Genomic DNA, 13971 nt, shown 5'->3' on the forward strand with positions numbered 1-13971 from the left:
CTGAGGTCTTATGGAAGAGCAGGATGCTTCAATAGCGTCCTTCAGCTCTTCTGCATTATTCGGTCTCATGTCTCTTATCTTTCTCTATGGGGTTCAGGTCAGGCGAGTTTTCTGGCCAATCAAATGCAGTAATCCTAGGGTCATTGAACAAGGTTTTGGTGCTTTTAGACGTGTGAGCAGGTGCCAAGTCCTGCGGGAAAATTGAAGTCAGCATCAATCAGTTGCAGAAGGAAGCATGAAATGCTTCAAAATTTCCTGGTAGACAGCTGTGTTGATCCTGGATTTAATGAAGCACAGTGGACCTACACCAGTAGATGACATGGCTTCCCAAATCAACACATTTGCATCTGATTTGGAAACCAAGTACATTATGGAGGAAGAATGGAGAGGCACACACAGCAAGATGCTTGAAGTCTGATGTTAAAGTTCCACAGTCTGTGTTGATTTGGGAAGCCATGTCATCTGCTAGTGTTGATCCACTGTGCTTTATTAAGTCCAGGGTCAACGCAGTAGTCTACCAGGAGATTTTGGAGCACTTCATGCTTCTTCCGCAGCCGAGCTTCATGGGAATGCTGACTTCAATTTTCCAGAAGGATTTGGCACCTGCCTACACTGCCAAAAGCACCAAAACCTGGTACAGTGACCGTGGGATTATGGTGCTTGATTGGCCAACAAACCCACCTGACATGAATCCCATAGAGAATCTATGGGGCATTGCCAAGAGAAAGATGAAAGACATGAGATCGAACAATGCAGAAGAGCTGAAGGCCACTATTGAAACATGCTCGTCTTCCATAAAACCTCTGATATTATTCTATATACAATCCTTGTTTTATTGATTGTGTGTAATATTCTAATTTTCTGAGATGGTGGATATGGGGTTTTCATGAACTATGCCCCATATTCATCACAATTATGACAAATCATGGCTTAAACTATCTTGCCTTGCATGTAATGAGTCTCTCTCATATATTACATTTCACCTTTTAAGTTGCATTATTGAACTTTTGCATGATATTCTAATTTTTCACCTATACTGCAGTAATATAATCACATTGAGAAATGACAAATTGAAGACATGTTGACTAGCTCAAGGCAAAGTGTAAGAGTGGTGAGAAGATCTGGAAATAGAACATGTTATATTATGAATGCAATAAGGAATGAAACTTATATTTCCTCTTATACCTTTATTAGTCAATCCATTCTTTACCTAGTTGCTGTTCTTCGTTTCCAAAAGTATAGTTTGCAGTGAATTGTATCTATAGAGCAAGTAATAGCATAATATATTTTCACTTGGCAAACTACAGGAAGCATGATTTATAGTTTCAAACTAAATTTGGGGATATTAAAACTGTCAGTTTTAAAGTGTAACAAGTAAGATGTTATATTACTCATCTGACATTTCAATATTTTTATTTTTAGAGGCTAGGAATGTAGTTATGGTTGAAAAATAAAAATAGTTCACACTTGCAGTCTGCAAAATAAAAAGACAAAATCAAGCTGGAGCATGTGGAAAAAAGGAAAAGGGCCTAAAGAATCTAAAGAACATGGTAGAGAACAGAGAACATCTCATCAGCTTTCTTTAGTATTTTGGATTGGCTGCAATAGTCACTGCAGCTAAGACAGACTTTTTTCTTCCCTAAAAGAGGCTGAAAATTTGGGTGCGTCTTATACTCTGAATATAGCATTTCTCCAGCCCTAACTAGGTGCTAATGATTTTCCCGGCTTCCTATTCTCTCCGAAGATTTTTTCCTGCCCTTAGGCTTTTTTCATTCCTACTCCCTCTGAAAAAGGCTTTTTCACCTTAACCATACTAATGATCTTCCTGGCTTGCAGCATTATTTTTTTCATTCCTACTCCCGCCAAAGCAGTTTTTCCTATCCTTAGTCTTTGCAGGTTTGTTTTCATTCCATTCCCTCTGAAAAACGCTTTTTCAACCCTAAACAGGGGATAAAATAATGTGCTGAAGCTGACCAGACTAAGCACCCTAGCCAGATGAATACTTGGTAGATTTTCCCCCTATTTTTCCTTCCCCTTCACTCTAAGGTGCGTCTTATATTCCGGTGTGTCTTTTACTCTGAAAAATATGGTGTTTTATAATTATCTAAAGATAAAATATTTCCACTAATTTAAAAAGATTGGTTATGCAATGTAATATTCTGTGGGTCATAGTATACAGTAATGGACTAAGAAAATGGTGATTTGAATGTACCATTAAAAAGAAGCGCCTTCATCTTTAGAATTTAACATTGGAAGGTGGCTGCAGTGGCAAGATGATTTGCATGGAAAGCAAGTCATTTTAAACTAGGTTCTAACTGTGATGGTTTATAAATCTGTACTTTGAGTCGTATACTTTAACAGCTTCTATTTCTTTTCTTTTTGTCTGTCCCTATATTCTCTTCAACTCAGGAGCCAATATTCTCAGAGATTCTGTGGGCAACGTGAAGCTTGGAGATTTTGGGGCTAGCAAGCGACTGCAGACAATCTGCATGTCTGGGACTGGTATCCGTTCTGTCACAGGAACTCCTTATTGGATGAGTCCAGAAGTTATCAGTGGAGAGGGCTATGGAAGAAAAGCTGACATCTGGTGAGAAAGAACTTCATGCAACCTGCTTTAATGTAAAGGTTTACTTTCTAGAAAATGAATTTTCTGCCACAATATTCTAAACCAGTTGGCATTTTATTAATCTTGTTTCTATAAACTGTAATGGGTTCAACAGGCTAATTTATTGTTCTCCTCTCCCCTTTTTTCCCTCCTCTTTTTTCCCATTGCTTTTCAATGCTCTGTGTTCCTGGATGTTAGCTTGGTTTTCTGCACAACTTTGCTTTCTTTTGTAATGGCTCAGAAATTATCCAAGCATGATGATGTCTCAGTGGTTCATTCTGTCAGCACTCAGCCAGCTTATTATTGGCAGAGGAGATGGTGATGAGAGTTGCCAAAACCTTCTGTGTAATTGCTGAGCTTAAATTTGACTTTCTGTTAATCACTAAAGCATATAACAAGAATCTTCTATATCACAGTTAAAAAGGAGAGAACCATGAGAAAAACTACTGCCCAGGAAATACATTCCTAATACAGTGATCCCCCGGTTATTGCGTTCCCGACCATTGCGAACAGGCTAATTTGCGATTTTTCAACCCGGAAGTCAAAACACCATCTGCGCATGTGTGCCCTTTTTTCTATGGGCACGCATGCGTAGATGGCGCCGGGCAGATCAGCTGCTGGGCGGCTTCCCTGGGTCTTCCCCCTCTTGCTGGCGGGAGGGCGAAGCCCCCCCCAGCACCCGCTCGCCCGGCCACCCGCCGTTCGCCGCTCGCCCGCCCTTCGCCTGGCCACCCGCCCTTCGCCCGGCCTTTGCCGCTCGCCCGCCAGGAGTCAGCGGAGAAGCTGCGCGCCTGTTTTAAAAGATCGGAGCCGGCCTGGGGGGGCTTTCCAGCAACCCCCGAGCCCGGGTTGGGGGCTCGGGGGTTGCTGGAAAGCCCCCCTAGGCCGGCTCCGATCTTTTAAAACAGGCGCGCCGCTTCTCCGCTGACTCCTAAAGCGGGGAAGTTCGCCAGGAGTCAGCGGAGAAGCGGCGCGCCTGTTTTAAAACGATCGGAGCCGGCCTGGGGGATCGGAGCCGGCCTGGGGGGATCGGAGCCGGCCTGGGGGGATCGGAGCCGGCCTGGGGGGGCCTTCCCTTTCAGGGCGGGCCAGCGGCGGGCGCAGCAGCAGCGAGGAGTTTGCGTGGGCGGCGGGGAAACTCCAATCTTCGGCTCCTCGCTGCTGGGAAGTAAAAACACCATCTGCGCATGCGCAGATGGTGTTTTTACTTCCGCAGCGCTACTTCGCGAAAACCCGCTCGTTGCGGGGGGTCCTGGAACGGAACCCCCGCAATGATCGGGGGATCACTGTATACTCTTTTATTGAAAGCACACCAACTTGCAAGAATGGATTTTTTCACTTCTGTAAAAATATGACACATTGCATAACTAGTGTCCTCCAAGACAATTTCTAAATAATAAATGTGTCATAGAGTTGCAGAGGTGGACAGGAATGTTTGTTTCTTGTTTCCGAAAGCCTGCAAGATTTCTAGCCTAATTCTCATTGGCAAGCTCTCCTGTCCAGAGGAATTTTAAAATATTTATCATTTAAAAATGCAAGTGTATCATTTAAAAAAGCAAGTGTATCTAGCTGTAAATAATTTTCCTTGTAGGTCTCAAAGGGGGAGTGTGATTAGCTTGTCGGTTCCAGGTAAAAAATGTAAACAAAGTTTTCTGTGATAATCCTACTTCCCATATTTTTCAAAGTATAAGACACATTTCTCCCCCCCCCCCCAAAAAAATAAAAGAGGGTGGAAATGTTGGTGTCTCCCGAATACAGCCATTTTTGGCCTCCAAAAGTCCCAAAAATGTGATGTGCAGGGAGCTTGGTAGGGCAAAAATGGGCCCATTTTTCACAAATGCAGAGGATTTGGTAGGCCTATAGAGGGTGGGGAGGGCAAAAATGAGCAAAAAATTCACTTTTTTGCAAAAAGCAGGGCATACAGAGGGTTTGAGAGGCCTGTTGAGTGATCTTGAGGGCTGTGGGAGAGTGGCAAAAATGAGTGAAAAACAGGTCTGTGTTTCATAAAAAATGGGGCGTGCAGAAGGTTGAAAGACCTGTAGAGTGATCCAGGGGGCTGGGGAAAGGCAAACCTTTTTTATTTGTTTCTTTTGTTTACCTCTTCAAAATCTTGGTGCATCTTATGCTTCGGTACATCTTATAGCCCAAAAAATATAGTACAGTACTTCATTTTAGTGTTCTATACCTTTGACACTTTGCAATAAATAACGATTAGCCAAGTCATTCTATATAAAGGTAAGCAACTTTATCAAAAACTCCCTATGATAGCAACTTCATATCATTTTGGCTTTCCATTTTCAGAAATATCTGTTTGCCATAACTAATAGGACTAAACCTGAAAGGAACCAATGGATCTTGAGCCAATAATTGTCTGTTTCCAAGATTTCACTGCTCTTCTAGGCATTCTGTTACCTAATCTAGCTGCCTAGGAGACATCTAGGAGCAGAAAGAATACCCTTTAATTGCACTGTTTTGATTATCTTTTGTATTCATGTAACCCTATAAAGAAATAGGCCTGTTTTGCTGAAAGCGATTTAAAATTGCTGAGATCAATTTTTTCTCCTTTAGAGATTTTTAATAGCCATTTTAATAATTTAATAAAAATTATTCCCAATATTTGAAGTTCTGGACCTGCTTGATTTTATTCCTTTCAGTTATCCACCTCCATAGTTTTATTGTACCATAATTTCTGTTTTTTATAAAATTAATATCCACTAATGCAACCTCCCTTCAATATTGGATTACAGCTTTTATAACTCTCTTAAGGCTAATTAAAATATATGAATTAATTACTTCATCAGTATATAGCAAGATGGGAGTGTTGAGGTCTGCAATTGAGGGACAATGAAAATCTGGCTTATCTAAGGCGTCAGTTAATATAGAAATTAATAGGTGCCAAAGTGCATCCTGACTTAAACACTTTCAGAATAGGTTTTTATTTTGAAATAACTTTTATGTGTTACATTTAACAGTGAGCGTTAGCATAGATGAGCAAATATTTATTTATTTTATTTATAAACAAGTTTATATAGCTGCCCCTCCCACTCAAGGTGCACTGGGAGGAGCACAACAAACAGGTAAAACTACATACAAAATCATGAATATAAAAATAAAATAGCAATAATTACATAAACAGAAATACAAAACCTAGGCAAAGAGGGAATAAAAACAATGAGCACTGCAATGTAGTCATCTAAGCATGTCTCTGGTTCCTGAGAGCCCCAGGCCTGATCAGTCAATTAGATCTTGAGATCCTTTCATGATGTAATACAGGTGGAGCCAATCTATGGTAATTTTGGATAGGAAAAATCTCTCATAAGGCAGGAACTTTGGCAGCAAAAGCACATCTCCAGGAGCCCACCTAGCTGACTGTACCTGCAGCATAGAGGCCTCCTAGCCACAACTGCCATTTGATCAGGGGTCATGAGTCTAGGTCAAGGGTAGGCAAATTTGGCTCTTCTATGACTTGTGGACTTCAACTCCCAGAATTCCTGAGTCAGTCATGCTAGCTTGGGAATTCTAGGAGTTGAAGTCCACATGTCACAGAAGAGCCATCTTTGCCTACCCCTGGTCTAGGTTATCCAAGTTGCACATAGGATCTGTATGTATGTAACACAATCCAGCAACAAAGATGGCATAGTCCTTGAAAAAAATCCAGCCAGTCTTCCCAAACCACCCAGAACTTCACAATCTCCAAACATTAGGGTAAGAATTCACAGCTTCATTTTATTTGCCAGGGGTGGAGATACAGAGTTGTGTATCATTATGTATACTGATGATATCTCACTCAGTGGGATGGATGAGTTCACTCAGCAACCCCATATAGAAGTTTATGAGGGAGAGCAGGGGGGGGGGGGGAATCAAACCTTGTAGCACCCTACAAAGCAGAGGTTGAGAGAGAGAGACCTCTCCTTCCCAATCACCACCAACTAGAGTCAACCCAGAAGGAAAGAGGCAAACCAGCACAACAACATCCCTTCACCTCAAATCCTCTGAACTGACCCAGAAGGGTTCCATGGTCAATGGTATCAAAAGCTGCTAAAGGTTCAAGTAGGTCCTGGAAGGTCCTGGATATATTAACACCCACACATCCACCCCATCCCTAAGCCAGAGGTCATTAAAAAATGCAAGCGGTGCTGTTTTTCCTTTCATACCCAGGTCTTAATCATGATGGAAAGGGATGGAAATTCATTTCTTCCAAGGTCTTCTGAAGCTGCTGCACAATTACCTTTCTCCCAAAATAAAGGTGATATACTGAATGAAAGTTGTTTGGGATGGTAGTGTTCAGCAACTGCTTCTTGAAGAAGAGGTGAATCTAAGAGGTAAAAGGACAATCCCTTCCCTCAAGAAGTAATCATTGCCACAGCCCACTCACACAGCACTTTACCTCTGGGCCACTTTAACAAGCCAAGACAGGCTTGGATCTAGGAGGGGAGGGGTGTTAACCATTCTGAGGATCTGGTCTACTTCCTCAGGTCCAACAAGTTATTGTTTATTAAATGTGTATGTTACCCATCTCATCTAGAGGTGATTCTAGACAGCTTATAACAAAATAAAAGCAAGATAAAACATTTAAAATGTTTTTAATTGACTTAGAATTAACAAATTAACAAAGATGGCAAAGAAAGGGAGCAAGATGCACACACAGGATAGAAAAGAGTATTATCTCTTATCCATTAACCACTTCCAGTATAACACGTCCCAATTAGGGCCTGAGGCCAATTTGCAGAGCCAGGTTTTCAGCTCCGTTTGGAAGGCCAAAAGGATGGTAATCAGTTCTCACCCCAGGGAGCATAATGTTCCAGAGAGCAGAAGCCACTACAGAAAAGATTCTTCTCCTGGACCCTGCTAGCCAGAATTCACCTGCTACAGGCACAGGTGAGCTGAGCCAATTTTATTGAAAGCCTACATACTTTTTTCACTAGCACAAGTGAGGGGGGCCGATCCCAGTTTTATATAATAAATTGGAATCATTAGTGCTTTCTTATTTAGTTTCTGGAAATGCTAGCAACACAGTATAGACGCATATATATGGACACTGATATATTCAGTCGGAATTCCTTGTAATTATGGTAATTCAGTAAGCGCTAGTGCCTTTTCGGTTTTCAGAGAATCAAGAAATTCTGTAGCTTCTACTGACTATGCCAAATAAGAAGGAATCGTCCAATTCCTTAGAAGATGCTTCAGGAGTGAAAAATATATTCAAAAATATTCTACCCACCTTCATATTGGAACAGCGCTTATGCTGACTACCCCAAAATAGTTCAATAGTTCCCAGCATAATACAGAGTAACATATTGAACTCTTACTCTTAGCTACGATCCTCCAAGATCTCAGCAGAAGTTCAAACCCTTATTGGATTTTTTCTTTTTGCAAGTTGATTTTATTTTAGCAGTAAAGTATATAACAGATTAATATCATACTACAGTTGGGGGGGGGGGAATTGGTGCCTTATACCCATTTTTAGCTTTTAGTATCTGAACTTAACATTTTACATCAGCGTTCCAAAATGTTGAATGATTTCATTCCTATTCAATTTTGCAGCACTAAAAAGGATGCCAAACTTGGTTGTTTGAAAGAACATCTGCTCCTTTCCTCAGTTCCGCAACATAGACCTGTAGTCCCAAGAGAATTAATCATTGATGTGGCAGTGGTACTTGTTCATCTCAGAATCTTTTACACAGATGATTGGCTTCAGGTTGACTCAGTTTTTACAAACAACATTTTCACATACCTACATTTCTTTCTGTACCTTGGGTTTCTCCTCTAAATTGGGGCTGGTTCAACTTATGTTTCATGTAATTCTTCTTTTTATAGAAGTGATATGGGATTCATTATGTTGGAGACATTCTCACCCAAGGACAGAATAAAGATAACTGTAGCCGTACATCTTACATGCTGCTGCTAATTCATAGATTCAATGAAATATCTTTTGAATCTCATAGCCTTGATTAACCTCTATGTGTCAGGCTCTCCCCAGTAAATCAGATATTAGAATTAGATGACTGAATTGTACTTTAAGGCTTCAGCAATAGAACCTTAAAAGTCTGATAATACTGGTCGGCTGCCATTCTTTTTACAGCCTGACTAGTCAGATAGGTTCTTTTATGAGTTTCTTATAGACCACGGAAGAGCCTATAGAGCACGGAAATGCCAGGGACAGCGTGTGTGGGCATCCCTATGTGCGCACATGCAGGCTTACACACTTCATTTGCACAAACAGGTTGGGGGGACTCTGGGCTGTACTTATTTTTTTCCTGATTATTCCTTAGGCAGTATGTATTTCTTTTCTCATCTCTCAAGGTAATTACTATATACCAGTATACTAATCTGACTGCTTTCACATTATCTTTATATATGACTTCAAATACTGATGTGTCAGAATTTTTATTATCGCTCAAATCTGATCAGCTGTCACTTCTTCTTCTCTGCCTCCTGTGATGGATGTATCATAGTAAACTTCCTTTAATTTTTTTACGTGCTACAATAATAATAATAATAGAACAGAATTAGAATAGAAATAGAACTGGGAGGATAAAATAGGATAGGATAGGATAGGTTGGAAGAGTAGAATGGCTTTATTGACATGCAAAGCAACAGGATAATAACCATATTAATGATACCAATAAGAGTAGTAAAGAACTTGGGAAGGATAATAATGATGATGATGTAATACAATTTGAGTATATATACCTAGGTATTAAACAGAATTATGAGAACTAGGTGTTCAGCAGAGTAATGGAATGAGGGAAGAAATTGCCCCTGTGTCTAGTTGTTTTGGCATGCGATGCCCTGTAGTGGGTGGTAGGAGCTTAAACAATTTATATCAAAGATGTGAGGGCTCTGTAGATATTTTATCAGTCCTTCTGACCCACACAATATGCAGGTCTTCTGTGGAAGGCAGACTGGTTGCACTTGTTTTTTCTAGAGTCCTAACTATCTGTTGGAGTCTGCAATGGGTGGAATGCTGTTATGAGAAAATAAATAAGGCACCTAGTTAAGAGGTACTGTTAGTCACCATAATAATGATTATAGTGACTTTACTAAGTAACTTTGAATTCCTCTTCCTGTGTTTTCTCCTCCCAGGAGCCTTGCCTGTACTGTTGTGGAAATGTTAACAGAGAAACCACCCTGGGCAGAATATGAAGCTATGGCAGCCATTTTCAAGATTGCTACACAGCCTACTAACCCACAGCTTCCTTCTCATATATCAGAACCTTGCCGGGACTTCTTAAGGCAGATCTTTGTGGAAGCCAGGAAGAGACCTTCAGCCGAATTGTTGCTCCAGCATCATTTTGCCCAACTCTCCTACTGAATTACCATCTCTAAAATAGCATTCCATTTTTAGATGGTGGTGTGGCCTATATCAGAGAATCCACTCCAGAATGTTGGCAGATAGACATTCTGTTTTGCCTAGCAAGATAGTGTGCAAGGGCAATGCAGAAGTCAGCCAGTTTCATTTTGGTATCTTCATTTTGAGGGATTGATGCTTTCTCTGTCACTACCCATGTGCTGACATGGTATTTGGCTTGTGGCTAGGAACAGTCTCAAATGCTTCATTTGAATACAGATCTATCTCTGGAATGTGTGAAAATGAAAAAGGAGGAAATGGACTCTCAGAATGGCTAAAAACTACAAAATGTGTATTGGGCTTGTATTGTCACTCTGTTTTACATCTTTTCAGATTGCAGGGTGTTGTTTCTACTTCTCTGTAGTCCTCTGCTATATCCATGTTCCAGGGTGATGGGAATGGAGGAGGGGATTCCCATGGGTCAAAAGTACAATGGAATCTAGTTGAAATAAAGGTTCCCTTAATGAAATAAGGAAATTTGAATTCCATTCTGGCAGGGTTATCTAAAGGTGCAATGCAGAACCGTGTGTTCTGTGTCTATGCAGTAATCACAGGCTAATTTTGTCTAGCAAAAAAAAAAAGTATTGTGGGGCTTGGCACTTTTAACTTTTTTTTTTCACAGCACTGTAGTCTTTATGGCATCAGAGAAACTATGGGTGATATTAAGAATTTTTAGAAATTCAGAGGAAGCTGAGCAAGGCTTTCTATCAATATCAAAAGTCAGTAATTAAAATGAGGAATGTATATGGAATTTTACATTATTTGCAGAATTTATCCAGATTGTAGAATGTGCCATTTTAGGGATATCATGCAATAAATAGATTGTGGTGAGGACTATAGTGAGAAAGCGTGGTATCAATGTGCTGCCTTTAGATGGCTGTTAGTTGATTAAGATAACAAATTACCTTTTGTAGAGTTATACACAGTTAAGATATTATGCTACAGTTATAATTGATATGAAAATATCTTAATTATTGTAAGAAATTCAGTCTTGCATACCTCCATTAGATGACTTCATCCATCCAAATCCCTTTCACAGGATAACCTTCCCCCACTCCCTCAAATATCTAACCAAAGATTATTTCATTGCTGCCAACATTATTCTTCAAGGACAGGCAAAGTATTTCTGCTGAGCCTAGACAGGATTGTTCATACTGAACAGAATTACCTTTTCCAGGTGCTTGTTGTAATGGAAAAATTGGGGCAAGGAAAAGTGATATTGCTCATCTGTCTTTATTCATTCTAGGTTTTCCATATGCTGTTCTGATCTTTAAAAGAATAGCTTCTAATGTTTGAGACCATGTTTTCCCACAGTTCTTCAGAGCTACAGTTTGTTAATCTAAAATTCTGGATTTTTTCCTAAGAATTTTTTTTTAAGAGGCACTTCTGTCAGATTTAATTGAGTACAATCAGAAAGCTAAGGTCTTGATCTATCAAATGTTTGGTTGCCAGCAGCATACCTTTATTATATAAAATGTTATATTAGAACCAGATACACTCAGACAGGACCTCTATGAGATCTGTGAGTATCTCCGTTATTCATTAGGTAGCAAATCATGTGCACTGCAGGAGTGTTAGGACAGATGAAGGATGTAACCCACAACATTCAGCCACTTGTGACACTTCGGGTGTTTGCTGTTAACCTTGCAAAGACATATTAATCTACCCTTGCTCTACCCACCAACTTGTCAAGTGTTTGTGTCTCTGCAAAACTGAGATTCAGTCTCATCTGTCACTTTATACAAAGTTGCACGTAACAATATTGCAGCCTACCTACCTACCAGCCTCACATGTTAATGAAAGCAGGTGGGGGAGCCATGCTTTCACTTAATCAGCAGCATTTCTTTTAAAGCAGAATGCAAGTGATATGCAGATAAAAGCAGTTCTTCCTTGCTGTCTGCAGCCTTATTGTTGTGGCAAAGACCAGACCAACTATCTTGATGTGCTCAAGTTTTCTGTCATATTTGCTTAAGAATGTCTATGGCTTTATAATAAATAAAGTTATATAAAGTTTCTGTATGGATCTAAAAATGTTACAATGATTTTCTTTTTTACTTCATTTGCCAACATGTCTGTAGATCTGGGTTTGTTGCCTTAAAAAAATACGTATATTCTTTTTCAAGACAACAATGTTGAGTTATAGAGTTTGCTTTGATTTTAGGAAATAACCGGCAAACAGAGCTGATCCCTCATCTGTCTGAGAATATGATAGGTTGCATTGACTTCTCACTAGGTGGATAAGCACAACAAATAAGCCAAAGTGTTATTCATATGGTCAGCAGTGCACTTCTATAAATATATTTATATCACTTTCTTATTAAGCATTTTACTTCATGTAAAGAAATTATGATGTCTCATACTTTTTATTTATACCATACTTGTTTATGTTTATATATGTGTACAGCAATTATGGAATGGGGAGAAATTGATAACTTTGTGAATTTTAAAAAGGGGGCAAGAAGCAGCTGGTTTTGCAAAGAGTTTGATTACTGTTTATTACAATATGTATCAGGTCAAAATACCTTTTTGTTTCCTTGCTAATTTTGGGGAGAGAAAAAAGTACCGTAAGTGTAATAGAGTGGCAATATAGAAATGGCAATTTGGAATACAGTAATAGAAAGCCACAAATTAGATGTATTGAGAGACCTTCAGTCTCATGTGTTCCTGTTGATGTAACACACAGTCTTAATTGAGATAATTGCCATTTCTTCACAAAATAACAGTGTTCTGCACTGTTGTGTAATAGTGCAACAGTGATATTGCACAGTTCCAGTGTAATCTGTTTTTAAGATAGATTTCATAAGTTAGTCTCACGATCTGCATTTCTGTGGCATTTAAACCTCTTTATAAATGAAGAAGAAATGGCTTATTGTATGCTTTGTTTACTTGTGGTAGAATATGCCTGTATATAAAGTAAGTGAATAGCATACAGATAATTTGAATAAGAAGGCTCTGATGTGGGAAACAGTTTTTGCAATATCCAAATTACTAACATTGATAAACTGCTACTAAGTGAAATAAATTTGTCCCTGAAATTTCATCTAGTAATATTCACTGTTTTATCATCTGATAATTCAGGAGTGCTTACTTCCATATAAATGCATAAAGAATTATAGCCTTAAAATGCCCCTTTTCCTTTGTAATTTATATTTCATGCCAACTATTTCCAGACTTTCATTATTTTTGCTTTATAAAAGACCCTTTAGGAATTTCTCTTGTGAACGCTTTATGACCTCTTGGGGAATTCATCATGCAGATTTGCTTTTGAAAGGTTTCTGATTCTCATCAGTGCAAATGAGAATGAGAGAAAAAGGATATTTTGCATATTTTCTCACAGAACTGTAATTATAAGCAAGGAAACAAAGATGAATTTAGGCTTGGTACGACGATTCTGTATACTCCAGCTTCATCAGCCACTTTTCTGCTAAACAGCATACTTTTAAAATATAGAAGCTACTGCCTTCAGACAACATGTATCTTATTACCTTTCCTGAATTGCCTCATTATATGTGGGCTAATTTAATATATGATTTGGAAGTTCGACAAATAGCAAAAAATATAGTCTTGTTTGATGATATATTTTTGCAAGATTTCACAACTAAACTGAGATCCTCCTCACATCATATCTTTGAATTTATACTTTTGAACAAGATAGTATGCCTGACTTTAACCAAATTTATCCAGGAAATTACTGAGATTGGGTAATTACATTTGCAGCCTTTTGTATATTGTACACTGCTACTGCTAGAACAGATATTTTAATTTAATGAAACTCAGCTTTGTAGAACATTCTGTGATTTATCATTTGGACTTGGAGTATACAGAAGACCTTGAAGTATTTGTCTGTTTCTAATTTTTATAAATTTCTATAATGACTGAGGCTTGCAGTGCAAAGCCAGGCCAATGTGTAACTTTTATTTACAATAAAATATAATTTTCAGCTAGTTATGTGTGCTACTGCCTGTTGTATTATTGGAGGCTGCTTGAAATAGAAGCTTCAATAGCTCCATTTTGC

The 13971-nt window shown here is 39.1% G+C and overlaps 2 protein-coding genes across 14 annotated transcripts in view; one reads left to right on the plus strand and one right to left on the minus strand.

The window, feature by feature from the left end:
• Positions 1-13900, plus strand: part of MAP3K3 (mitogen-activated protein kinase kinase kinase 3) — a 67171-nt gene extending 53271 nt beyond the window's left edge. For all 3 annotated transcript variants that reach the window (XM_070727090.1, XM_070727092.1, XM_070727093.1), the window contains 2 exons: positions 2410-2587; positions 9692-13900. In XM_070727090.1, coding sequence (XP_070583191.1) covers positions 2410-2587; positions 9692-9920 — 407 coding nt within the window. In that variant the 3' untranslated portion in view covers positions 9921-13900. The remainder of the gene's footprint in view (positions 1-2409; positions 2588-9691) is intronic.
• LIMD2 (LIM domain containing 2) overlaps positions 5523-13971 on the minus strand; it is a 62481-nt gene continuing 54032 nt past the window's right edge. For 8 of the 11 annotated variants that reach the window (XM_070727102.1, XM_070727104.1, XM_070727099.1 and 5 more), the window contains exon 6: positions 7172-8220. In XM_070727102.1, the coding sequence (XP_070583203.1) occupies positions 8138-8220 (83 nt within the window). In that variant the 3' untranslated portion in view covers positions 7172-8137. The other 3 variants (XM_070727108.1, XM_070727100.1, XM_070727109.1) reach the window with 3 other exon arrangements.

The sequence above is a fragment of the Erythrolamprus reginae genome, chromosome Z, assembly GCF_031021105.1.
Source record: "Erythrolamprus reginae isolate rEryReg1 chromosome Z, rEryReg1.hap1, whole genome shotgun sequence".
In the NCBI taxonomy this organism is placed as follows: domain Eukaryota; kingdom Metazoa; phylum Chordata; class Lepidosauria; order Squamata; family Dipsadidae; genus Erythrolamprus; species Erythrolamprus reginae.